Source organism: Aspergillus wentii (assembly GCF_001890725.1).
Source record: "Aspergillus wentii DTO 134E9 unplaced genomic scaffold ASPWEscaffold_4, whole genome shotgun sequence".
NCBI classification, from domain to species: Eukaryota; Fungi; Ascomycota; class Eurotiomycetes; order Eurotiales; family Aspergillaceae; genus Aspergillus; species Aspergillus wentii.
Genome location: NW_024467835.1, coordinates 2,558,827 through 2,584,060, shown reverse-complemented (window position 1 = coordinate 2,584,060; position 25,234 = coordinate 2,558,827). Strand labels below are relative to the sequence as shown.

At 49.0% G+C, this 25,234-nt stretch overlaps 10 protein-coding genes and 1 non-coding gene across 11 annotated transcripts; 6 read left to right on the top strand and 5 right to left on the bottom strand.

Moving 5' to 3' along the window:
* Positions 1-305: 305 nt before the first annotated feature.
* ASPWEDRAFT_28238 (uncharacterized protein) lies at positions 306-1,091 on the top strand (the record flags this gene model as incomplete). The annotated part of the gene is made up of 1 exon (XM_040833112.1): positions 306-1,091. The coding sequence occupies one exon, from the start codon at positions 306-308 to the stop codon at positions 1,089-1,091; it is 786 nt and encodes a 261-aa protein (XP_040689297.1).
* A 1,244-nt stretch (positions 1,092-2,335) lies between these two features.
* On the top strand, positions 2,336-3,450 carry ASPWEDRAFT_68936 (amidohydrolase family protein; the record flags this gene model as incomplete). The annotated part of the gene is made up of 3 exons (XM_040838996.1): positions 2,336-2,464; positions 2,634-2,764; positions 2,815-3,450. 3 exons carry the CDS (start codon positions 2,336-2,338, stop codon positions 3,281-3,283), a joined length of 729 nt encoding a protein of 242 aa, XP_040689296.1. The 3' UTR covers positions 3,284-3,450.
* Positions 3,451-3,472: 22 nt separating this feature from the next.
* ASPWEDRAFT_40848 (methionine aminopeptidase MAP1) lies at positions 3,473-5,217 on the bottom strand. Its single transcript, XM_040835410.1, has 4 exons — positions 4,875-5,217; positions 4,762-4,792; positions 4,391-4,707; positions 3,473-4,327 (listed from the first exon to the last, which is right to left on the bottom strand). The coding sequence occupies exons 1-4, from the start codon at positions 5,013-5,015 to the stop codon at positions 3,683-3,685; spliced, it is 1,134 nt and encodes a 377-aa protein (XP_040689295.1). The 5' UTR covers positions 5,016-5,217; the 3' UTR covers positions 3,473-3,682.
* Positions 5,218-6,548: 1,331 nt separating this feature from the next.
* On the top strand, positions 6,549-8,414 carry bna4 (kynurenine 3-monooxygenase; the record flags this gene model as incomplete). Its single annotated transcript, XM_040828232.1, has 3 exons — positions 6,549-6,669; positions 6,944-7,158; positions 7,221-8,414. 3 exons carry the CDS (start codon positions 6,549-6,551, stop codon positions 8,412-8,414), a joined length of 1,530 nt encoding a protein of 509 aa, XP_040689294.1.
* Positions 8,415-8,746: 332 nt separating this feature from the next.
* ASPWEDRAFT_t133 lies at positions 8,747-8,835 on the top strand. Its single transcript has one exon. It is a non-coding gene; the product is annotated as a tRNA-Val (tRNA).
* A 1,039-nt stretch (positions 8,836-9,874) lies between these two features.
* ASPWEDRAFT_109490 (uncharacterized protein) lies at positions 9,875-11,193 on the bottom strand (the record flags this gene model as incomplete). Its single annotated transcript, XM_040828087.1, has 3 exons — positions 9,875-10,811; positions 10,919-10,987; positions 11,066-11,193. The coding sequence occupies 3 exons, from the start codon at positions 11,191-11,193 to the stop codon at positions 9,875-9,877; spliced, it is 1,134 nt and encodes a 377-aa protein (XP_040689293.1).
* A 2,850-nt stretch (positions 11,194-14,043) lies between these two features.
* ASPWEDRAFT_40839 (uncharacterized protein) lies at positions 14,044-15,338 on the bottom strand. The gene is made up of 2 exons (XM_040835409.1): positions 14,777-15,338; positions 14,044-14,719 (listed from the first exon to the last, which is right to left on the bottom strand). Exons 1-2 carry the CDS (start codon positions 15,263-15,265, stop codon positions 14,066-14,068), a joined length of 1,143 nt encoding a protein of 380 aa, XP_040689292.1. The 5' UTR covers positions 15,266-15,338; the 3' UTR covers positions 14,044-14,065.
* A 241-nt stretch (positions 15,339-15,579) lies between these two features.
* On the bottom strand, positions 15,580-16,749 carry ASPWEDRAFT_517153 (mitochondrial 37S ribosomal protein uS8m). The gene is made up of 2 exons (XM_040837641.1): positions 16,570-16,749; positions 15,580-16,504 (listed from the first exon to the last, which is right to left on the bottom strand). Exon 2 carries the CDS (start codon positions 16,387-16,389, stop codon positions 15,877-15,879), a length of 513 nt encoding a protein of 170 aa, XP_040689291.1. The 5' UTR covers positions 16,390-16,504; positions 16,570-16,749; the 3' UTR covers positions 15,580-15,876.
* Positions 16,750-16,821: 72 nt separating this feature from the next.
* ASPWEDRAFT_40832 (uncharacterized protein) lies at positions 16,822-18,976 on the top strand. The gene is made up of 3 exons (XM_040835408.1): positions 16,822-16,984; positions 17,076-17,242; positions 17,297-18,976. Exons 1-3 carry the CDS (start codon positions 16,947-16,949, stop codon positions 18,649-18,651), a joined length of 1,560 nt encoding a protein of 519 aa, XP_040689290.1. The 5' UTR covers positions 16,822-16,946; the 3' UTR covers positions 18,652-18,976.
* A 3,564-nt stretch (positions 18,977-22,540) lies between these two features.
* Positions 22,541-23,806, top strand: lysB (homoisocitrate dehydrogenase lysB; the record flags this gene model as incomplete). Its single annotated transcript, XM_040828159.1, has 4 exons — positions 22,541-22,568; positions 22,639-22,679; positions 22,739-22,908; positions 22,972-23,806. The coding sequence occupies 4 exons, from the start codon at positions 22,541-22,543 to the stop codon at positions 23,804-23,806; spliced, it is 1,074 nt and encodes a 357-aa protein (XP_040689289.1).
* Positions 23,807-23,924: 118 nt separating this feature from the next.
* On the bottom strand, positions 23,925-24,966 carry ASPWEDRAFT_111955 (DUF1769 domain-containing protein; the record flags this gene model as incomplete). The annotated part of the gene is made up of 3 exons (XM_040828285.1): positions 23,925-24,208; positions 24,273-24,788; positions 24,834-24,966. Coding segments are annotated over 3 exons (933 nt in total), but the record flags the coding sequence as incomplete, so codon positions are not given.
* Positions 24,967-25,234: the final 268 nt, after the last annotated feature.

Genomic DNA, 25,234 nt, shown 5'->3' with positions numbered 1-25,234 from the left:
TCTCATTGATCGATTCTCAACGCTGCTGTAATTGTGACACCTGGGGCTAACAGTGCTGGGTCTGCTAGTGTGATGAGCAAAAGCCAGTTTGTCGTAATTGCTCAAAACTCGAGCGTGAATGCAGCTTCATTACAACTACACCGTTCTCTCGGATTTTATCTGAGGTTTTTCATCGTCCTCATGAAGATTTCCGGGTGTATCCAGTGGCCTTGGCGCCATCTCAAAGTTTCACCGTCAACGAAGCGTCAGTACCTCTACAGATTGAGGGCTGTCGAGGCTTGAGCCCTGCGTTTAGTCTTGACGACATGCGGCTGTTGCAGCTTTTCATGAGCAAAACAGCGGATACATTGTCGATTTCTCCAAAAGTCCAGAAAACATGGAGAACCGTAGTAGTTCGACTTTGGTTTAAGCGTGGTTTTCTGCTGCAGGGCATACTGGCCGTTTCAGCCTTGCATATGGCTAATATCCTGCCAGTGCAGTCAAACCATCTTTGTATTTTGGTTGCTAGTAGAAAGGATGCCACCCTACATGAGTTTCGCTCGGAACTAGATCAAGTCACCGCCGATAATTGCGAGGCCTTGTTCGCCTTTTCGTTCTTGATTGGGTACTTCATCCCGGCTTCGGCAGGCACGGCCATCAATCCATCGGCTCACTTCTTGAAAAATGATTTTCTCGGTTCAGTGGTCGAATGGATGCGCCTCTACTTTGGGGTTGGCATTATCCATGGACATCAAGGGGGGAAAATCGCCAAGGGACCTTTGAATACTTTTCTTCATGAATGGGCCCATCTTCAAAAGGCGTCCATTGATATCAATGTCGAACAGCGGGCGTTATTCTGTGTTCTGCAGCTTACCAGCCGAGCTCGTCGGTATCATTCACAGTATGGACTTTCTCCAGAGGAAGGTCACCAAGTACAAGCCGAAGCAAACGAAGAAATCCAAGCGAATTCTCAAGCATTAAAGTTTCTGATCATTGTCTTCCGCAATTCCGGAATCTTCAAATCAAACCACGTGAATCCCACGAGCGAGTGCTCATTTGAGAATTATAATAGTTTAAATAGCCACATCAACGCGAGCCCCGATATTCAATGACTGAGTCTTTCTATATCCTGGTTGACTCAAATTTCTAGCAAGTTCGTGGACTTGATCGAACAGCGACACCCTGTGTCCTTAATCATATTCGCATCTCTCCCCGTCGCCCTCCATAAGGGACCAGAGCTCTGGTGGAACAATCAGATTCCCAGAAGGATCGTTGAAGCAATCCACTCTGCTCTTCACCTCGAACATCGTCTTTGGATCAAATGGCCAGCCCAGATGATCCTGGGATCTTCATTTTCTCAAGAAATTGAAGAATCCAGTAACATAATTCGGTATCTTCTTCTCAAATAAAGCCTTTTATAATTGATCATCTCTACATGGCTTCCGAAAATCGTAAACTGTTTACACAAACTTCAATCTTCATGTTTTCTTTCCGGATACCTCTTCTCAACCATCCCGGAGACATGATAAGTCTCTAAACTCCTGTGTCAGACATCAACGTGTCAACTGATCAATATGTGAAGAGAAGTGCAAAAATTCCCTTACACAAGGAGTGAGAGAATCACAGCTGGAACTGCTGAGGGCGCCACCAAGGGACTCAGGTTGATGTAGCACCGAACGCAAGGTGTGAGCATTCAAGCAATTCAACACTCCATTAGTATCAACTCATTACTCAACCAAATGCTAGGTAAGTTAGGTAGGTCGATTCTACCTACCCATAACAACCAATCAAAAAGGCGTCGGTGCGACGCAATGCTGATTGGCTACTCAAACATTAAGCTCAACCCGCTCTTTGGGTGATCTTCGGTGGAGCTATGAATACACTCCGATGTACATAGTAATGAACTTCCATGATATCATGGCAGTTATCTTGGCCTCAGTTCTGTGACCCCCTCGTGTCCATTGTCCTCTAATTCGTGTGTGCCGTCTTGCAATCGTCTCAACAAGTTTTCCGCATTAATGATGCTGATGTGCTCATGCCCAGGTTCACATTGTCTTCCGATCTCCCGGATACAGGAATGGCACGGAAACGGATGTTAATGATGCTATGGAGATGGGGTATATAAAGACCCAAGAAACCCCTATAATGTCCTCTTACCCAGAGACAAGAATAAACGATTCCTCTTCACGGTCAATCACAAGTTTCCATTTAAAACATACCCATATTTCCAAGAATCTACACCGCCAAAATTGTCGGCAAGATCGTTCTCGAAGAAACCTACGAGCGCGCCGGTCTGGAAGAAAAGTCCAAGCGCGAGGCTCTCCTCTACATTGCACCCAATGACCGCCCTCGCTACATGCGTCAAATTCACGATATCAACAACGAACGTCTCAAAATCTCCAACGAACAAGGCATCGGTTATACCGTTGTTTCTCTGATCGTCCCCGGTATCCAGGGCATCACGGATAAGGCCGAAGCCGAGCGTGTAGCCACGGAAACCAACACTTGAATTGCTGGTCAGATCAAGGACCACAAGGATCGTATGGGGGGCCTTTGCCTGTCTGTCGATGCATGATCCGGTCCAGGCCGGTGAGGAACTCTGCCGTTGTGTCAAGGAACTCGGCTTCCATGGTGTATTGCTCTGTAACTTCCAGCATGCTGGCCCTGATGGCGAAACCTACCTCTTCTACGACCCGTCTCAGTACGATGCTTTCTGGAAGGTCCTCACTGAGTTGGAGTTGGACGTCCCGCTGTACATTCACCCCTCCGGTCCGACTGGTGTCATGTACGAGAAGCTCTATGCCCAACGCCACTATCTTACGCCAACGAAGTCAGCCTGCACACCCTTGGTCTAATCACCAACGGCGTCTTCGACCGTTCCCCCAACCTTAAGGTCATCATCGGACACCACGGCGAGCATATCCCATTCGACTTCTGGCACATCAACCACTGGTTCGAGGATGTCAAGAAGCCTATCGCGAAGGAAGAAGACGTAACCACCATGTGCAAGAAGACCATCTATGACTACTTCAAGAAGAACATCTGGCTCACCACCAGCGGTCACTTCTCAACCGCTACCTTGAAGTACGTGGTTGATGAGCTTGGTGTCGATCGGATCCTCTTCAGCGTCGACTATCCCTATGAGACCATCGAAGCTCAATGTGGATGGTGGGACAACGACGCCAAAGCAATCGCGGAGGCTGTTGGTGGTTTTGACAACTACCGTCGCATTGGTCGTGACAATGCAAAGGCCCTTTTGAAGCTCGGCAATTTTCACGACTCGGAGGCCCCTGTCACTGTTTAGGCCTGCTGTGCTTGTTTAGCAGAGGATTCTGGGTCTCCTTATCTATGACAAATTTGTTAGTCGATTGCTTAATATTCCTATCGAACTTCTCCAGAAGTTATATAAGCCACTAGCGATCTTGTGCATTAGCTGTTACCAGAGAATCATTTATCTTATCTTGAATTCAGAAATCTATTTCTTCAAGCATTAGTCGTCATCTAGTCGCACCCTTCCTGCGTCTACCATCAACATTAGCATCAAACCTGGGCCGAAAAACTCGCTCAACTCTACAAAAAAAGGCTGGAGGAAACGTGATTGCAGCAATGCTCAACATGACGTGAATTGGTCGTAAATGCTTTTCTCTTATTCTAATATGCAATATGCCCCCGAACAAATTTCTAAAATCCTCAACTTTTTTTCTCATGCAGAAGTGGGCATAGGAATAGGACCACCCGGCGAGTCAGGTAGACGGGCAGTCAGAACTTCAACCCCATCCTCGGTGACAAGCATGGTGTGCTCGAACTGGGCAGACAGGCCTCCGTCCGCTGTGGTGCTGGTCCAGTCATCGGGCCATGTGCGATCACGGTGAGTACCAGTGTTGATCATGGGCTCGATTGTAAAGCACATTCCGGGCTTTGCGGCTCCTACGGCCTTGTTCTTCGCATAGTGGGGCACGTTGGGTGCGCAGTGGAACAGCTGGTTGATACCATGGCCGCAATAGCTCTTGACGGTGCTGCAGTTACGGCTCTTGGCGTGGCCTTCAATCACATTACCAGGTTCTCTGAACAACATGCCGGGCTTCACCAGCGCAATTGCCTTGTCCAAACACTCTCGCGACGTTTCCACGACCCGGACGGCATCTGGGTTCGCCCTGGCCTTATCGCCGACGTAGTAAGTTTCGTTGATATCACCGTGGAAGCCTTCATGGTACAGAGTAACGTCGATGTTGATAATATCACCGTCTTCGAGTGGTCGCTGGTCGGGAATACCATGGCAAATGGTCTCGTTAATCGACGTGCATACCGACTTGGGGAAGTTCATGTAGTTCAGAGGCGACGGGTAAGACTATCTGCGATTTAGCAAGTCATCAAAAAAAGACTTTCAGTTGCCTTCAAATAGATCACGTACGTTGCGCTCCACACAAGCCTTGTGAACCACCTCGTCGATGTAGTCGGTGGTGACACCAGGCTTCAATTCCCGCGCGGCAATGTCCAACACCTCACGAGCGAGGCGGCAAACCTTCCTCATACCTTCCTGTTCCTGCTTGTTCAAGATAGTGACGTTGTGTCGGCCGAGGACTTTTTGCTCCGATCGAGGGAAGCCATCCTTGTGGTAATCGGGGTGGGGGATGGATTTCGGCACGCTTCTGTAGGGGGACAGCGGATAGACTGGTCTCAACGAGCCGGTGTACTGGAAGGACGGATAGGGGTTGTACTGCCCCGTGGCTGGATCTGGTTCAGAAACTACCTTTGGAGGGAAGAGATTGGTGAGGAAATTACTCTTCGTCTTGTGAATGGCCTTGTGTTCGCCCTGTGATGGATGATCAGCATACACTGGCAATGCAGAACGGGTGCAACACACATGCACCCAAAAATCACGCAAGGAAGCCTACCCAGCTCCGCTTGAAACAATCCTGCGAGCAGAAGAAGCTATCTGTGCCCATCTTCAGGCACGTCGGACACTGCAGAGTTCCGGCGTCCTTCTCGCAATCCACCCCGATGCATTTGCGGGGGTTTGCAACGGCTGCGGCCATGGTGAAAAATGGAATCGAGAATTGGATTAGGAGGGGAAAGAGGTATAACAAGGGAAGGGTGAAGGGGTTGAACTCGACGCAGGTGGAGTGTCGCAACGTGAAAAACGACGGATTTCCCCGCGGCCAGAAAATCAAAAACGAACCGAGTCCATTTCCCGAAGCGGTTAGTGCGATCTCGATCTGTATATCTGCTTGTTGCGACTGGCGATCTTCATTCCTCACTCATCATTAGACATGTTGTCTTTGTCTTTGATTCCTGGATCATCAAGAAACCATTGAGAAGAGCTGTCTAAAAGATCAACAACCGTAAGGGCGGAGACAATATCTACCACCGCTATTTATCTTCTTTCCCCTCTCCTATCTTCATCCTGCTAGTTAACATCACCATGCCTTCTTGGAGATTCGGCCAAAGGACTTCACAGAATTCCAATGATATCATGATACTCTGCATGGCTTGAAATCTTATCTGATTGTCAACATTGGATTGTTCTTATGATCTCTTGCCAGAAGTTGGGTTGGTTTCCAATGAATCTTCCTGTCTTCACCTCTTCAGACCTTAGACAATACTTTGAAACTACTATGTGCGAGAGAAAAAAAGGCTTACTCAAGTTTCAAGATATCTCTAGGGCACTGAACACATCATCGCTCCCAAAAACTCGAGAGCCCCTTGGCATTCAGCGCTCCCCAACCAATATATTATCCATATCAAGACCCAACACAGGCGTGTGCATCTACTATAAATGCAGCGGGCTATTGCCCAACACTCATGGAACTTACGTATTATCATCGACATATTTGTCCAATATATGGACAAGCAAACGGCCAAATGCTTCAAATATCGGCATGTTATTCAAGTCGGATAGTTACAGACATCATTAGAGACCGGTCTTGCTGTGAGGAGTCAACAATCATATGCAGCACTGGACATTCTTAGTGAGGAGACGGCAGCATTGGAAATCCTTAATCCAAAGCTTTGAAACTGGCCCGACATCTTAACCAGAGATGAATATACTAGTATTCATCTCCAAGACAAGATAGGAACTCTTAGTCTCCCGGTAGCAATTCCACGCCGACTACCACAGCAAAAAGGGTCACTCTGAGAAACTAACCATTCCCGGTAAGAAGACTCTTGGAATAGAGGGTTCTACTGTCCAGACAAGACATAAAGTAGCAGGATCAAGGCCTCCTGACGTCTGCATCGAAAAGACATGGCATGATAACGCTCGCCTGGCATTTCGCGTCCACTATGAAGCGTCCTGGTGATATGAAATAAACAGTTTTATATTCAATATCAAATTGAAGCCTCCCAAACCTGGACCGTTGCCAAAAATTCACTCAAGTCCATCCCCGCAACCAAGCCATATTGCGTTATCCGCATGAGTGAATAGAGTTGAAGATCGGCGAAAAAATCGTTCCGACCGCTCCTCGTAGCACGTGACCAACAGTGACTCTTTTGTCAGCTTTCTCATATGAAGTCTGCAACGCAATCATTGACAGGTCAATAGAGCATCATCTGTCCATTTATCTGCAGCAATGGCAGAGACACAAAAAAAGCAGAAGGTGGTTATTGTCGGCGCGGGTCCAGTGGGATCTCTTGCAGCTCTTTACGCTGCGGGCAGAGGCGATGACGTCGAGATTTATGAGCTGCGTGGAGGTATGTGTTATTGCTTCATTGATTGCACATTCTTTTGGCTTTTTGTCATTTGTCTGTGTGGTGGTGCTTTTGTTCGTGCATTTGCATGTTGGTGGGCTGCATAAACGCTTGCCTCATACAGCGATATGTATCACATCTTACACATTCCAAATCGCCCAGCTGTTCGCCGTCAAAATTACATGACATACTTCGGATCTAATATCAGTCTTATTTTTTTGCGAATAATATCATATCTCAATTCCCAGTTTGGTCACAGCTGACCAGCATTTTGCAGATCTCCGCGATGCCGCCACCATCCCATTGAATTTCACCAAGTCCATCAACCTCGCTCTATCCGAGCGTGGGCTTACGGCTATGCAGCAATCCAGTCGGCAGGAGTTGATTGACAAGGTCATGCGCGAGACAATCCCTATGCATGGTCGAATGATCCACGGCAGAGATCTCGGCCAGCTCTGGGAAGCTGCGCAGGCCTATGATGTCCACGGCCGGGTTGGTGTCCTTTGCGATCTCACATCCCACATTATCGTAGTCAGAGCTGATAATTTACCCAGGCAATTAATGCAGTAGACAGAGGAACACTGAACAATGCTCTCCTTGACGAATTGGAAAAAACACCCAATGTGAAGATGTTCTTCAACCACAAACTAACCGGAGCCGACTTCAAGGAAAACAAAGCATGGTTCGAACGTCGCTTACCAGGGGAAGAACCCATTTCAAACTCGTCCAATCGTGCAACTGAAATTGAAGTCTCATTTGACTACTTGATCGGGGCAGATGGCGCCCATTCTGCCTCAAGATACCACATGATGAAGTTTGCCCGGGTAGATTATCAGCAGGAATATATCGACACATTATGGTGTGAATTCCGCATCCCCCCGTCAGACGACGGAAACTTTCGCATCTCCCCGAATCACTTGCACATCTGGCCTGGGAAAGAGTTCATGTTCATCGCCCTGCCTTCAGCTGACAAGTCCTTTACATGCACCTTGTTCGCGCCAGCCTCACACTACACCGATCTGGAAAGCTCACCGCAGAATCTCGTTGAATTCTTCGATCTTCATTTCCCCGGCGTCTGCCCAGACCTGATCACTCCAGATGCGCTGAAAGAACAATTCATCATCAATCCCCATCTCCCACTGATCAGCATCAAATGCAAGCCTCACCATTTCGGCTCTAGCGTCGTCATCCTCGGCGATGCTGCCCACGCCGTCCTCCCCTTCTACGGCCAAGGTCTCAATGCAGGCCTCGAGGACGTCCGGGTCCTCTTCGACCTCCTGGACAAACATGACGTGTACGACTCGGAAGCCAGCATGTACAACCGGACTCTATCCCGTCAAGCTGCCTTCGAGGCATACACCAACCAACGCTCCGCCGACACCCACGCTATAAATGACCTATCCAAGCAAAACTACCTCGAAATGCGATGGGGCGTCAAATCCCCACTGTACAAACTTCGCAAGTCCGTCGAAGAAGCGCTGGATCGTCACCTTCCTAGCCTGGGTTGGCAGACTCAGTACTCCCGCGTTAGCTTCAGCACCCAGCGCTATTCGGACGTCATCCAGGCAGCCCAGAGACAAGGCATCGTGCTCAGTCTCTGTCTGGGATCTGTTGTTGCTTCCGGAATTGGCGCTACAGCGCTTCTCATGTGGAAGTATCCCAGGCAGTTCTCCCCCATGTGCGCCATCCGCTGCTCGCTGCGACAATTGGGGTCGGTTTGGGCGAACGTCTTGCGAAAGGTTACTTAGGCATGGTATACAGTCCGTTGAACTTTGTGTTATTTTTAAAATGGGCGTTTTTATCTCTTTTTTTTTTTTTTGAGCCGATATTCTCTCACTTTATACATCTGCACTCCATACATCTTTTGTTTCTTTCGAAATAGACAGGAAATAGTACCCAGACTCGTCATGTATTGTATTGAGCCTTTTTATTTTTAGATTCTCTATGATCAAACCTCTTTTTATTTTTATTTTTTTTCTTCCCCAAATGAGTTTTGTGATAATGACAAGGATAGTAATAATTAGGGCAAGATACTTGTCTAGCCCTATATAGCAAAACTGAAAGCACACAGACATCAGTTGGCCGGATGGTGTAGTTGGTTATCACGTATCGTTAACAGTTCTTCAACTGAATCCGATAAGGTCCTGGGATCGAACCCCAGTCTGGTCATTTCTTTTTGAACTTTTTTTCCCCTCGCTTGATTTTTGTGGTGCTACTAATTGAAGCGGTTCGCGGTGGGTCGCCGATGTTCCAAAAAGAGTGGTTGAAGCTTGAACGTCCCGCTCGGGTAGAGTAGTAAGTAGGAAAATGAAAAATAAAAATAACATACGGGCAAGTTCGATCGAACGGAGACCATTTCTCAGATTGAACGCTGCGTCCTTAACAGAGCCGGCGCTTCCGGCCTCGAAAAAGAGAAATGTTTCCCGGAACAAAACGGATATTCATAACGGTACAAGGCAATCATAGGACATATCGGATTCACAATGGTATATCCCTGAAACTCCAGTGGGACATGATGACATCAAATATGGAGGCAGCCGAAATCAAGACAAAAGAACAGAAAGCATCAGTCAATAATTTCATGACTGACGGACATGAAAAGCAGATATCCAATCCCATGAAAAACTCCCAGGGCTTGTACTGTACAAGACATAAAGACCCGGAGATCGTGTAAATCGAAAACAAAACCAGACAACAAATTGCAAATAAAAGACAAAGTGCCAGCCATAGTTACAGGACATAAGGAGCGTAGGGGGGTAGGTAAAACATATTCGCTCGGGTACCTCGATTTAATACGTAACAGAACAGAACAATAGCTCATGGCTGGATAGCCAGAGATAACCAGATCCATGGTGGTTTCGGGATATCCTGGTAATCTGATTTCATGTGGCCTTGGGGGTAAAAGCAAAAGGCAAAAAATCCGGAATGGCCTGGGAACGAAACCTGTGGGGCAATATCCTGGATGTAGGGGTGACTTCCTATTCTTCAGGATTGAAGTGGACAGTCATCTGTTTGAACCATGTGGACGGGAAAGGAGATCCAATAACCAAAGGACAAAGGGTTGATTTTCCGTGGGAAGATTTTCTCCTGGAGGCTGGCTGCCAAAGGGATCACGGATGTGAGCCACAGGGAATGGATCCATCATGGGTAATAAAAAATGGCCATACGGGGACGATATCATCATTAAGAGCAAATAGAGCCGGTCACTTCAGGGACTGGCGAATTTCACACGACGGCTCCGTCGTTCCTGGATACGCTTTTCCGTCTCGACATAAAGACGGTCCAGGTATTCCATTGCGGTGGCATCCTTGAGGATTTTAGCGACTTGTGTTCCAGCCGAAATGAGCTGAAGCACATTTCGATCATCCTTGATTGGTCTGGATTGATGCTTGGCAGCATGTCTCATTTCCAAAGAGTTCTCCAGCACCGTAACTAATTGTTTGATCTGGCCATTATACAAGACCCTGGCGGGTATGCGACGCTTGGTGGCCAGTCTTTTCAGAAGATAAACCCACTCGGTCCATTCACGGTCCGAGGGTACCCTCACCTGTCTCTTGTCCGCTTCCAGCGGAATTGGGAACTGATACTTTGCAACGAAATCGAATGCGCACTGCGACAATCGATCGTTCACTGCCGTCAAAATGCGGTCTTGCTCTGAGACATCAAGGTTAGTAGGAAGATGCGGCAACTCCCTTGCCTGGGCAGCTATAACCCTCTGGGAAGGAATATCAAGTAATTGATGAGGTCCATCAAACTCATCCCGATTAGAAGGTCGTCTCTGGGAATGATATCGAGCAGTGTTCTTGGACTTATCCGCTGCTCGACGACTGCTTCGCTCCACGAGATATTCTGGGTTCTCCAAGGGCTTGACCATATCATAGTCACGCCTCAGGGATTCCGTAGGTAAGCGAGCGGGGTGATCCCACTCTGGATAGAGGGCAGCCGGAGGCGCTTGTGGTCCAACGGGCGAGAATGACACGAACCCGGAGCCATGTGAAAAACGACCATAACTGTCCGTGGACACAGGGATGCCATTGTAAGGAGTGTGAAAGTCAAATTCCGACGACGCTTTGGGGGGCTTTGTGGATGCAATATGTGTATCTATGGGACCACACTCTCGATGTGGGGGGAAAGCCCTTTTGGCGCTAGGAAAGACAACGAAAGGGGATCTCAGCATGGTACTATCGCCAGGGGAAAGGAACAAGGGAGAAAAGAAAACACGACGTATAAATCAACACACGCATATATGTACCTTTGCTGGAAAATGACTGGACCTTCAGGGGAACTCCCATAAATCTGAGATTGTTGGGACATGATAGAACTGAAGAAGGTGAGCTTCTCTCAAAACTCCCAGAGCAGCGGAGGAGGAGGAGGGGGAAGTATGCCCGTTGAAGCTGACCTGTGACGAGACCAATCCGAATCACTACTCGTTGAGTGAGTCCGTGAGCTGACAGTAGAGGCGACTCCTGAAAAAGGATTGAAAGTGGTAGGCATTGCCATTAATTGCGGTGGAACAACAGGAGGCATGAAGATAGACCAAGATAGAAAAGTGAAAGAAGAAAAAAATGTAGCAGGACCGGAAAGGAATTATAATATATATAGTACTATAGAGACACGGAGAAGGTTTTTCGGGACCTTCGCGAAGGCAGGCAGCCAGTCTAGTAGGTTTGAGACTTAGTGTGAATGCCAGATAGGGAGCTGTTTAATTATTATAGTAGCGCCGGGGCAGCAAGCGATACCCAATCAATGGAGAAGCCAGATAAGCTCTTTTTTGGTTGCACGAGGTTTAGAGGTAAGTCAACCAGAGAAACCGGAGGGCATGAAGAACTCCACGACAGTGGCAAAAGTGGATATCGAAGCGAATCGCTGATTCCCATCCAGGGGCATGCTAATAACAATCGCATCGGTCGGAGTGCATACAAATCGAACAGCAGAGCCAGCTTCATCTCACCGCCAACCGATCAGATCTGGTGCCCCCACTGTGCCTCGTTGGCATGGATAGATGGGGATGGATCAGGCCGGGCGTTGGAGACGACGGCGAGGCAATATCACGAAGAATAATAGCGTGAATAATAATAACTCGAGAAAGAAGCCCGAGGCTATGCTGCCCCCCGTGTCTCACTTTCAATCACCTGGATAATTAGTAGTAGCATCAGTCGAATGTAGAATAGGCAGTACCGCTTTTCCGATTTCAGCATCCGGGGGGAACCCGGAAGAAGAGACAGGCGAAGGTCAAAAGCCACCATCATCCAATGCGAGAAAGACGCCACCTCTCTCACGATGATCCTATCCCCAGAGAGATAGAGAAGCAGACACGAAAGCAAAGGAGACTGGAAGAGAGAGCATCCATAGGGTTTTGGGCAGCAATCGTTAGGATTCAACAGGGCGCATGCATCCACTCCTGGGCAATCCTGTTACCACGGTATCATGCTCGGCCCCCCCTCATGACGTCCAGTCAACTATGATGAATGACATTGCAGAACGAGAATAACGTGGGGATTGACTCTGTCTCTCTCCTGTGATTCCGGATGGATCGGAAAAACTGGTTGATGAGAGAGATGAATCAGCAGATGGATTCGTGGTGGATGTCGGCTGGAAGTTGGGAAAGAAAAGATGACGATGAGGTCGAGAGAAGAGGGCACAGTGGGCGACACCTCAGGCAGACAACCGCCAGGCTACTGTCTAGGCAACAAACATCTCCTTCAGACTACTACCATCACCACCACCAATTCCATAACTCTCCCCTCATAATTTGCTGCCTTTCAGATTTCTCTACGTTACGATAAAGCTACTCAAACAGATGTGGGAGCTTTAGCTTCTGCAGCTCACCCGTCCACGGAGCGGGACTTCTCCTCACGATGGGGGCTATATTGGCGATTTGGCGTATACCGGCCCACAACAAAGGATTAAACATACATGGAGAGATGATCGCAGCCTGACCCTCGGGATTCGGGTATGTGGAGAGCATGGATCTACACCCTGTCCGCCGGGAGGATTATCTCTTCTCTCGAGGGATTTAATAATATTGGGCATACACTTGCTGCACGCTTGGTTGCCCAAGTCCCGAGCGGACGCATGGACCAATTCTCGTCCTTTGAGGAAGTTTGAATCCTGGAATTTCTAGGGTCTCTCTATCTCCCAGGACTACCTAATCGAATAGGTCTGATGATTTTTGGCGAGCTGCCTGGGAGTGTTTGCTTATTGCTATTGACTCTTACACTGTACAGGATCTCCTACCCCAAACCGACATAAACCGGCTTTGGTGAACAAGAAAGAAAAAAGAAAAAAAGAAACCACCCTAGAGCCAATATGGAAATGGAGTGGATGGAGCGAAATTCAAGGGCATTTTCGACTTGAAGTTAATGCCCAGCTTCAATAACAACCAGGGACGATAGCCGGCGTTTTTCAACACATCCACACAGCCATATCCTATTACTCCATACCATTTCTTCATCTTGCAGTCCCGCTCTTCTCTACAGTCTTCTGATCCTGGTTCTTATGGAAATGCTACACTACAAAGGCCATAGACAAGCCTCTAAATGTCAGGCATTGAGCGACGATGAAGTCTCTGGCCTGTTTTGGAATTCCTAGGAACACACCGATCTCGGATGTCATATTTTCGGTTCGTTTTGGGGCATTGGTGGCGAGATCGATGACTTGGTTCCTTCGATATCTGCAGAATGAACCATGAACAACCAAGATATAAGCAGGATGCCGGCACTGTCACACGCACATTGTGTTACACAGTCGGCAATGCAGCCTCGGGTTCATAGAACTATTTCATGGCTTGGTATTTTCTTAGAAAGGCGCAGTGCTATACCACTGTCAGCGACATGGGTACCCTGCCACTAGACAGCATGTTCAAGTCATTCTCGAGAATGATTGACTCTTGTGCTTTTTCCCATAATCAGATCAGTAGAGTAGTCACATATGTGGAGGCCTTTGGTACCTACCTGCTTGATATGTGTCTGACTGCAGCCTACTAGGCATTTCAGATTGATATCATCTCTAGTTGCACCTATCTTCATTTTTCATTTATGGTTATCCATTACTCTACCTATAATCAACCTAGCATTTCGGATATAGGAAATTGCCACCTGGTAATTGTATTGAAACCAGTTTGATTTTACCCTACTCAATCCCTAAAGTTTCAGATGGCAACGTGCAGCCAGAGAAGATCCCAACGAAAGTGTCACGCTTTTATCTAAGCCCAACTCAGAGCGTAGCTTTCATTATAACCCCTAAGTATTCAGAATCGAGTTGCCCCCAGATAATTTCGATTCGTATTACTGCGTAAAATGAGACGCATTCTTGCTGCTAAGGTGATGGCCCGCGTTGTCTCACTTTGTTGAGAGCATTCGACTATAATCGAAGGCCAATCATTCTTCTTTCTTTGTCTTCAATTGGGTAGGTAGTTCGATCCCAATACGACTAGCAAGATCCTTGTCTCAGAGTGAATATCAAAGCTCGAAACGAAAGAGAGCATCTTAGTCGGTTGACGTACCTCACAACTTAGTCGGACAGCATCTTCCATTCCAACACGCGCCTCATACCCAAGAATCCGTCTTGCCTTTTCCCCGCTAGCATATCGTACGGAGCACGCATCACCGACGCTGCCGCGACTCAGCGCTCTGGGCGTACCAGTCACCCATGTCAAGCATTCAGATACGAACCCGGCAAAAGACGCCACCCCCCTGGGGATGTGGATCTCAAACGGTGGATTGTGCCCAAAGTGCGCCCAAATCGCCAGGCAGAAGTCCCTGAATGTGATGGGCTCGTTGTTCTGGATGAAGAAGGCCTCTCCCGCTGCGGTCTTGGAGGATACCAGGTTCTCTGCCGCTAGCACATGAGCATCTGCGACGTTGGTTACGTATGTGACGTCCCATAAGTTGAGCCCATCACCGATGATGAAAGGGGTCTCGCCTCTGGCTATGCATGCGTGAATGGCTGGGACTAATTGACAGTCCCCAGGGCCGCAGAGTACCGAAGGTCGGAGAGAGCAGGTTGCCATTGTGCTGCTTGATGCTTCCAGAACTATGGCCTCTGCAGCGGCCTAAACAATCATAACGTTAATTCGGTCAATACTCTGCGTGAATGAATGTAAAATGACCTTAGACTCCCCATAGATGAGGGATGACGAGTGTGATGTCGGCCACTGTTCATCAATATTTCTATATGGCATGCGCATATCATCCGTCACAACGCAGCATGAGCTCGTGTAGATGAATCCCTCCACTCCAGCTAGTTTGGATGCCTCCAGCATATTTCTCGTCCCCTCGATGTTGGTCGTCCGCACATGTTGCTCCAGCCTCCTTCCAAATCGCTCACTGAGGGGCGGAACAATCCCCGCAGTGTGGATGACGATTTCTGGCTTAACCTCTTGAATGATCTTGCTGACATCGTCTATCAAAGTAATGTCAGCTTGGATAAAAGCGACACCGTTTGGTAGAATGTGTATCGGGCCAGGAGAGTTCAAGTCAATGACGGTGATGCTACACTTGGGGTATTTCTCTGCGATTGCTCTCGCAATTGCTGCACCCACGAAGCCAGTGCCTCCTGATATAAGGACACTTTTCAGGGCCTTGGTTTCTATTGTCATTTTAAAGGCGAAGAAGGGCTTACCAGGGGGTTTTCTTCCCTGCAGACAAGACAGCCACTTCCCCCTTGGTGGCTTGCTAATAGTCAGGGATCACCAGCCTGAGTGTAACAAACAGGACACTAATGTCAACAAAAATAAGAGGATAACTGGTTGTGAAAATGACCAGGTGTGAATATGAGTTGTGAGAAATGGTTTTGTTGGTGACAAGTCGCGCAGTGAAGAGGCATTCGCTCGATGTTCGCGAGTCAACCAGTCTAGCTAATAGCAGCGACAGGGAAAAGACATCCTCTCCGACGACGCAAATATTCGGTAAGAGCAAAAACGTCTATCAAATGGCTGATTTGCTTTAATCAGAATATAATTTTGTATCTATACATAGGGCAGACATTCTTTCCAAAGTTTAGGTAAAGATAATGGAGGAAAGAAAATGAATAGTACATAAAAAAGCGACTCACAACGTTACTATACAGAACCCTGGACCAAGGTAGGTATCCATCTCAACGTCCCAAGAAAAATCGATAATAAAAGTCATGGGAGACGTTGCGACTGACCGAACTCCGAATGAAATGCAAAACAGATACACACGCAAATCCCTTTCTCAGAATTCTCCCCTAGTTAACCCGGCAAAGGACCAATCCTCCCACCTTCTTCTCGACCGCCTCTCGCGCCTCCATGATCCCCCGATCTGTGGACAGATAGAGACTCTCGCCGGGTGACCGCAGCCCTTCCACGTATTGGCTCTTTTCCCCACGAACGACTTCACGAAGTCCAGCAACGTCGATGTTGATTCTTCGCTTGGGTTTGCTGACCATGCTCATCTTGCCTAACACCGGGTCGCTTTGCCAATACTTCAGTCCAAGCCAGAGTCGTCTCGAAGCAACGTTGCTCTGGGTCAATTCTTCCACACCCTCAATCTCATCGTTGACAGCCGGGTGGTTCAAAAGCAGGTGTGGCGGAGGAGGAGCCTGGCCTCCACGGACGACGGAGGAGATGAAACCGGAGTTCTGGAGCGCGAGGCATAGCTTCAAGTGCATTTTGGTGTTGGGAATCGACGTGAGACCGAGACGGGCCTTGGTCGCATTGTTCAAATGCGAACAGACGTGGGCGAGGTTGACGAGAGACATTTTGAGTCGTGAATCGAGAAAACAATCGGCCTTATGGGCGGCCCTGGGGGTTGATCAAAGGTGCGGAAGAGAAAGTTGTCTCCGCGAGACTCGGGTAAACAACGAACGCTTCAAGCTGATAGATGGGAGGAATATTAGCAAATCCCTGCAGAATAAAGGAGGGTGCGATGATTCACGTACAATTAAAAAGACGTAGTCTCCAGCAATTGGGATACCACGGAGCAATAATGCGGCGCTGGCTGCAGAGGGTCTCCAGATGATGCCGGGAAACTCTGAGAAATTTTCGGAGAAACCATGCGCCCGTGTTGATGCCTGATAAACCAGGCCGCCAGCGCAACACCACTCCACACCATCCAGGAATCAGGATGCATCTCGAAGCGCCCTCGTAGCCGCCGGCGTCTGGAGACTGCATTTCACATGTCCAGTAAGATCCTCAGGTACGTTGCTCATCCCCATCGACTGCATTCATAGGGCTCTATATATCGTCCAACTCCCCCAAATCCTCATTATTCCCTTTCTCATACTTCCCTCTCTACATACATCGCAACCCCCGCATCATGCCTCCACTACCTGGTGAAGAGCGTTTGCTGACAGTGTGAGTCGAATGTTCTTACCCCGCAGAATAATTCCCCAGCAATGCATATCCACATGATAGATGGTCTGGTCTGATTTGGATCACTCCATAGCTTCGCCGATATCCATTATTATTTCACAGAACCGACTCCAAGACCACTCCGTCATCGGTTTGATAAAGGCTCCTATCTCTATGTCTACCACAACGCCGCCCAACATAAAACAAGAATTGAAATCGCAAATAATCCCGGGACCCCTGACCAGGATGCATTCAATGGAGGTTGGTTCATACACCATCATGAAAGGCGTTACGCAGCTGACTGAATATCACCAGCGCTGGACCAGGTCCATCTGCGGCATTCAAGTGGATTTCCGACCCTGTGTACGTTGACAGTCGACGGACAGAATGCCACACCGCAGAGCTTTCCCCCGCCGCCAAGCGCCGATATCTATGAATGGCGGTTGCCTAGCCATGATCCCCGTGACGATAGTGGTGATCTTCTACGTCTACATACATTGGACATCTACTTCTGGACTCTGGATGATGCCAATCAATATATGGACTTGATGGAAAGTTTTTTGCCCGGCACACAGGTTGAGACGGACCGGCATCCTTTCCCATCCCAATCGGACCATCGCATGAGTACTGTCGTCCAGCAACTCGAGAACGTAGCTGTCACAGACCCTGCGTACCAGAATGGACAGACTCGCAACTCGCGATCCGAAACCGTCTCCAATCCAGCAAGCAATCCTCAGGGTGTTACAGGGACAAGCTCATTCCTCCCTCCCCCTCCAATGGGGGTTCTTCCCACAAATGCCCAGGAGACGCCAGCTGCAAGCCAACCACCTGCTGAGGAGCAGAAAGAACCTGCGCAGTTTGCACCGCTCCCGTACAACCCTGCAGCACCTGCAGCCCCCGAACCGATTCAGCATCGCGAGAAGACCCCGCCTCCCGTAGACGGTGCGGACGGAACAGGTCTTGCAGCGGCAGTAGCAGCAGACCATGGGGTTCCATATACTCCCCCTTCACAGATGACAGGAGCACCAAGCTTCGCACCTCCTCCAAGCCAGGCATACTCTGTCCCAGGAAGCTATGCATCGCCACCACCTAGTGCCGGGTTGACACACTCGGGATCGTTTTCATCCCGCTCTTCCGTCCAGAGCCCGCCTAGTGTCACACCCTACTCGCCGACATTCCTTCCCGGTGGCGGGCAACAATTCCAACAACCGGGGGCCATGTCCTTCGCACCACCTCCTCAGGACCCCAACGCCCATCTCTATGGATCGTCTTTGTATGGTACGCCGCCGCAGGTCCAGCAAGTCCAGCAAATCCCACAGATTCAGCAAATCCCGCAGGTCCAGCAAGTGCCACAGGTTCAGCAAGTGCCACAGGTTCAGCAAGTTCCGCAGGTCCAGCAGATCCAGCAGACTGCCCCCCAAATCCCAATCGGTGGCTATTCAAACTACTCCTACGACCAGGCCCCAAAGCGCCACCCATCCGTTAACGAATATGACATCCATTCCCAATTATACCGACCCACCGAGGCAGAGGCCAACTCGCACTCCCAGAAGTACTCGCAACAAGCGATGAAGAACCCCGGGCAGCGCCCACGGAAACTTGAAGACGGTGCTCATCGAATGGAAAGCAGCGTCAACAGGTTCCTGAAGAAGCTTGAAAAGAAGCTGTAATTCAAACTGCTTGGGAGTGTGTGCAGTTGCTATATTTTTTGTTCCAATCGGTATTCGGTTCCCGGATTTAATGTTTATATAGAACCGATGAATTCCGTTTAGTTAAGAATGATCAATGAGGATACCCAATCAAGATTACAGTTTTCTGGTTGATATAAATGATATGCATCTGCTCGTTGATTCCTAAACGGGGGTTTTCGCTTTGCAAAACCTCATAGAATGCCTAAACTAGAGTACCAAGTAGAACAGCCCCATTCCAGTACATGAAAGACAAATCCGAAATAACTTGCAACAAACCTTGACAGCTTCATGAATAGACCGTTCAGCATCATATCAAAAGGCCAAGGTTTTTTTTTTTTTTGGATAAAATAAATAAGATAAAAATAATGACAAGAATTAAATCAAGCTAAAAGATCGAAAGAAAAATAATGAAAAGATGAAAAATGACAATGAAGAATAGAAGAGAATAAAAAAGGCACAAAATGCTTAATTCAATACATATGCAAAGTCCACGTCGCTAAAGATCACAACTCCACACAGATACATGCATAAATGCTCCGACCAACCAAGTAGTCGGCAGGTTCAAATGGAAGGACATATTGGTTTCCCAAATTGGACCAAAATATCCTGAAGAAGAGAAACTCACGAAGAGAAAGAAGATAACCGGACCAAGTCACGATCATGAAGGGTATAAAGATGATGGAAAGAAGGGAAACTGAGAATGGAAATAGAAAAAAGAGAAAGCTCCAGAGATTCTCCAAATTATCAAAACTGATATTGCCTTATTCATTTTTTTTAGTTGAGCGCCTCTTTTTCGGCGTCAACATTCTCGTCATTCGGCTTAGATTCTGTTTCGAGGACAGCGGCTTCAGCGATGTCGACAAGAGACTTCTCGACTGGGGCCTCAACTGCAGCTTCAGTCGATGTGACCTCAGCAGTGGTTTCCTGGGGCTCGGCTGTTTCAGTCACAGCTGGTTCAACGGAAGTGGTTGGCTCTTGAGCAGATGGAACTGCATCAGTGGCTTGCTCTGCAGACGCCTCCGCAGGCTGCTCGGCAGATTCCTCAACCTGGAGTGCTGCAAAGGCCTCCACTGGGGCTTCACTGGGCTGCTCAACAGTTTCGGCAGACTCCACAGGTTCTTCGACGATAGTTTGAGGCAGTTCCTGTACAGACTCAACGGAGCTCTCCTTCGTCTCGTCAGCCGGCTGGGCGACTGTTGGTTCTTCTTCAGGCTTTGTTTCCTCCGCGATTTGCTGTGGTTTGATTTCCTGCGTCTTTTCGGCTGCATCATTTTCTTTGATAGGGCGCGATCCACGGACGTCAACCTTCGAAGCAACCTTACGAGGCGCCCGAACCGTCTTGGTCCTTGGAGGACTCTTTACTTCGACCTTTTCATGCGCCTTGCTTGCGGAACTGGCAGTGGGGCGCATCATTCTTGCGAGGAATCCCTCGTCCACAGGCTTGGAACTTCCATTGCTGATACGAGAGCTGGGACGCTCCTTGGGGGGCGAAGGGCGGGTTGCTTGCTTGCGAACGTTTGTAGTGGTAGGAGTGGTTGCGCGGTTGTGACTTCCATTGGTTGCAGACTTCAAGGTGGAAGGCTTCCGAGAAAGACTAGAGGTTGTTCCCCCCCTTGCCGCAGATGACAGGTTCGGGGCAGTCGAGGAAGTCGGAAGGCGAGCAGACCTGGTGTTAGATGAAGTGCTGGAGGCGGGTTTTGGGGTGTCACGCGCAGGCGTCGAGGAGCGGGAGGGTCTTGATGCCGTCTTAGCTGCCGTGTTCAACCCTGTCCGACTCGGCCTGTGGGCTGCGACTTTGGCAGGCTCTTTGGCAGGCTCCTTTGTTGCAACTGGCCTGGTTGGGCGTGTCGGTTTGGAGGTCCGATCATTGGCAGGCTTCGACGGCGAATTTGGCGTACGTGAGTGGGGCGGCGACCTGGATGCTGGCTTGGCTGCGGTATTGTTCTTGGTGACATTGATGTTCGACGGTCGCTTGGTCACCGTCTTGGATGCTGGAGCCAGTTTCTGGGGTGAAGAGTTCTTGGATGCGACCCCTTTCTTGGCAGGAGATGCCTCGGGCGGTGACTGCGCACTGGGCTTTGCGTTTTCTTTGGTTGTGTCATTTTGCGCCGACACGGTTTCCGATGTTTCCTTTGGAGTGTCATTGCTCGTTGGCTGCGCTTCTGTCGTCTTCTGCGCAGGTGCCTGGTCGTTGCTTGGCGGGGAAGACGATGCAGGGCTTTTTGGGCCTCCATCCAGATCTTCGGAGTTGAAACTTCTCACTCTCGACGGAGGTGCGGGGCTGTCACTCTGACCACTCGCATTTCTAAACGTTGCGACAGGGCTTTGAGATGCTCTGTCAACTGCGACGAAACTTGCGCGAACCTTGGAGAGTGGCCTTCCAGAACCCGAATTATCCGAACCGACGGGAGATCGACCACGGGAAGGTGGAGAGGTGGTGTTATTCTTGTTGTTTTCGAACTTGGCCAGCAGGCTCCGTACGCCTGGGTGACCAGTGTCTGCCATGGCTACTGATTGGGATAAAAGTCCAGGGCGCGGTGTATCAGGGGTGAGGGGACATGGATCTTTAAAACGCAACCGGACGATCGGCGAAGAGCGAACTTTGAGAGATCAAACGAGTGTAGGAAAATTGTATCGAACTGTCGCTGGGAGGAGATATAACTTGATCAACTGGGCGGTGCAATATAGATAGGCAGACTGCTGAGTTGGACGCGCTTTCTGGGGGGGCTTGGGTGACGTGATATAAACAGACCCAAGAACCGCGGATGGATGGGGGCGATGAGTGGGATTGTTGACTGGTGGTTGGTGTTGTTGTACTGAATTGAACGAGGGGTGAGACCACGGTGCAGAGACCAATGCTACAGAGGCAAAGAAGGCTTTGTGGAAAGAAGAATCATCATGGGAACAATTGAATCAACGTGATAATCCTGCTGAACAAGAAAGAAGAAGAGAAGAGAGAGAGGAGAGGAGGAAAGAGGGCGTTGGACTATTGGATTGCGGGCAAGACAACCGCCGATGGCCTCAGGCAGCCAAGGGTTTCAGGGGTCGGATCCGCGGCTTCATCTTGATTATTTGACACTCCCAGTGTGGTTATTTCCCAGGAACTCCACGGCTGCGACGCTAGGGCTGTTTAATGCTCTATTATTATTGCCTAGTTTCATGAAGCGAATTGTTCTGGAAACCAGCTAGCTGGACTATGGAGAGGACTATTAATTACCATGTCGCCCCCATGATCGAAAAGGCCAGATGTACGGTATCCGTTGATCCCTCTTTGCCTGACCTCACTCTGCTCTAATCAGTATCTGATCGTAATGTCCCAGGGGTACATGCATAATTTCCTTTGCTTTAGTCTCCGTACCTGCTCCGCTATATCCTCCTGACAGAAGTAAATGGCAGCTGTCAATCGAGACATGACGAATGACGATATAACGGCGCTGAGATCCAGCATTCCAACCCTTTGATAGCAACTTCAATAAAGGCAGTCCTATACAAGTGTCGATCATGAAAGGGATCCTTTATTAAGACACAGGAACTCCAGGGGTAACCGTTAGACTATCGTCGATTCATCACAATATATCCCTTGCAGTTTAGTGCATGCATACTGGTGTTGATGCCAGAGCGAGCATACCCACCAGTCTAAGATATCCCCATAATACTAGGCCCCAACAATATCAAACATCTAAACCATCTCATCGCAATTATCCTCATTCTCAATGGCAATTCATCTTGTTGCTGCTGTTGTCCCGTACTGCAGCGGATCAATATTCTTCCCATGCCGCATACAAAAGTGTGAGCGATTTCGCTCCGATTGCGGGTGCTCGGAGGTTTCTTAGAACAAGAGACGACAGACAGTAAAAAAGGAGTCGCAATGGCTGCTGCTAGAACACTTCGCATAGGTCAATTGATATCCCTTTGACTCCTTGATTGCCTATTTGGCAATTTTGACTGATTGTTTTTGTTGTATAGGTCTCATCCCCGGTGATGGTATCGGACGGGAGGTCATCCCGGTATGACACAACCGAATGGTCTCCGAAGTCATGAAAACTGATTGTATGGATATAATTAGGCCGGAAGACGGGTTCTGGAGTCTCTTCCCTCTTCTTTGAACCTCAAGTTCAACTTTGTCGACCTTGATGCCGGTTACGACACCTTCAAGGCCACCGGTACTGCTCTGCCCGACAAGACCGTGGACATTCTGAAGAAGGAATGTGACGGTGCTCTGTTCGGAGCCGTCAGGTACTAACAACAATTCCCTGCGGTCCCCTTTCATGGCATATTTCTGACTATTCTCTCCTATAGCTCCCCCAGCACCAAGGTCGCCGGTTACTCCTCCCCCATTGTCGCTCTCCGCAAGAAGCTGGACCTTTACGCAAACGTGCGTCCCGTCAAGACTACCGTCGGTGGTGGTCGCGACCCCATTGACTTGGTCATCGTCCGTGAGAACACCGAGGACCTGTACGTCAAGGAGGAGCAGACCAAGGAGACCCCCAACGGCAAGGTTGCCGAGGCTATCAAGCGTATCTCCGAGAACGCCTCGTCACGCATCTCCACCATTGCTGGTGAGATTGCGCTTCGTCGCCAGAAGATCCGCGATGTGTCTGCCGCTGGCCGCTCCAAGGCCATGGTGACCATCACCCACAAGTCCAACGTCCTCTCGCAGACCGACGGTCTCTTCCGTGAGACTGCCCGCAAGGCTCTTGCCGCTGAGCGTTTCTCTTCCGTCGAGGTTGAGGAGCAGATTGTCGACTCCATGGTCTACAAGCTCTTCCGTCAGCCCGAGTACTACGATGTCATTGTTGCCCCCAACCTGTACGGTGACATCCTGTCCGACGGTGCCGCTGCTCTCGTTGGTAGCTTGGGTCTGGTCCCCAGTGCCAACGTCGGTGACGGTTTCGCCATCGGTGAGCCCTGCCACGGAAGTGCCCCCGACATTGAGGGCCGCGGAATTGCCAACCCCATTGCCACCCTGCGCAGTGTTGCCCTGATGCTGGAGTTCTTGGGTGAGGAGACCGCTGCTGCCAAGATCTACGCTGCCGTCGATGGCAACCTGGACGCCGGCAAGTACCTTTCTCCCGACATGGGTGGAAAGGCCTCTACCGACGAGGTTCTCAACGATGTTCTGAAGAGATTGTAAACAGTCCAGATGTAGGACTTGGCAAAATGACCTGTGTATAGGAGTATATTACGTTTATCAAGTGCAAAATTATTATACCTATCTGACCAGCTCCATCTAACTCTAACCTCGATCTATATCAATCAACATCACTGGCCGATTGTTCAGGATCCCATTCCAAAGTACCGAGTTTCCCTTCGTTTTGGTCATTTCGCTCTTGAATCTGATGGATATCATTTGCAATGCGCTCTTTGTGTACCGGTTCATCCTCCGTACCCAGCCGGACCAGCGTAAAAAGCACAACAAGATACACCTGATTCGTATTCCTGTCTTTCAGCACATATCTCAGATGGTGGTGATCCTTCACATCAATATATCGGATAACATGAATACTAGTGATACCAGGAAGCCGAATAGAGAAATCTTCCTATGCAGTCAGTATATCCCAAACAAGCCACCAAGAAGGAACAAACAAAGGGAGAAATACCATTAAAATCCAAATACGGATTCCCGAAATCCGCCGAATAAACCCTCCCGGCCTCAAACTCAAATCCCTTTCTAGCCTCGTCATCGAGAAAATACTTCCTCCTCGCATCAACACTATCAGGGACCCCACCGGCCTCCCTCACACCAACCCCAGACCCATCCCCTCCTTCCTCGATAACCGCATCATGCAACGTGGGGACCTGATCCGCCTTTTGCATCCTCTCGCCAACCCGGAACTGGTTGACGGTCGCCAGCGCCGGGCTGAAAAGGTAGGGTTTATCAGCGTAGGCGTCGCCGTCGATGGCGGGGTCGATGGCCCATTTCACGAACCGTAGGGCGGTGTTGAAGCCTGGGGGAAGACGGTTGCGGAGGGGACGGTCAAAGTCGTTTCCGAAGAGGAGGTCGTTGCCGTTGACGGGGTGTTTGAAGATGATGGAGAAGGCGATGGAGTATTGATCTTGTTCGTGGAGGGGGTGAGAGAAGTAGGGGTGTGTGGGTGGGGAGTTGTCAGGGTAGCCTTTATATATCGTTAGAAAGGATATAAGGTGGAAGAAGAGCATACCTGTATAATTCTGGATTCGAACACAAAGACTCACTGTTGCATGTTCGTTTTCGATTCGGATAGTCTGGTTGGCATTGACTGGGACACTTTGATGTGTTTCTGGATTATAGTCTGTGCCTGCTGTGACCTTTAATCAATATTTGGTGCCGGGATGATGCATTTAGTCGATCTGGTTTGGGTATGAAGCGTTGATTTATCAATTTGTTAGAGTAGAATTCTTTCGACTCGTTATATATCTCACGAACTGGCGATTAATATGTAACAGGAAAATATTTTATTCGAATATAATTGAATTTAATAAAAATCTGAATTAATTGAATTGCCTCTTGATCGTGGGCATCTTAGATATGAGTTTGGTTCTTACACCTATCGACGTCATAGCAACATGCGGACGCTGAGAT

Excerpts from the sequence above, each read along its gene's own strand:
- ASPWEDRAFT_40839 (XM_040835409.1), bottom strand. The coding sequence starts at position 15,265 with ATGACAATAGAAACCAAGGCCCTGAAAAGTGTCCTTATATCAGGAGGC. Across the intron at positions 14,720-14,776 it reads TCATCTATGGGGAGTCTAAG|GCCGCTGCAGAGGCCATAGT; the intron begins GTCATTTTACAT and ends ATGATTGTTTAG.
- ASPWEDRAFT_40832 (XM_040835408.1), top strand. The coding sequence starts at position 16,947 with ATGCCTCCACTACCTGGTGAAGAGCGTTTGCTGACAGT. Across the intron at positions 16,985-17,075 it reads GAAGAGCGTTTGCTGACAGT|CTTCGCCGATATCCATTATT; the intron begins GTGAGTCGAATG and ends ATCACTCCATAG. Across the intron at positions 17,243-17,296 it reads CCAGGATGCATTCAATGGAG|CGCTGGACCAGGTCCATCTG; the intron begins GTTGGTTCATAC and ends GAATATCACCAG.
- ASPWEDRAFT_40848 (XM_040835410.1), bottom strand. The coding sequence starts at position 5,015 with ATGGCCGCAGCCGTTGCAAACCCCCGCAAATGCATCGGGGTGGATTGC. Across the intron at positions 4,708-4,761 it reads GGCCATTCACAAGACGAAGA|CCACGGGGCAGTACAACCCC; the intron begins GTAATTTCCTCA and ends AACCAGATCCAG. Across the intron at positions 4,328-4,390 it reads AGGCTTGTGTGGAGCGCAAC|TCTTACCCGTCGCCTCTGAA; the intron begins GTACGTGATCTA and ends AATCGCAGATAG.
- ASPWEDRAFT_517153 (XM_040837641.1), bottom strand. The coding sequence starts at position 16,389 with ATGTCTCTCGTCAACCTCGCCCACGTCTGTTCGCATTTGAACAATGCG.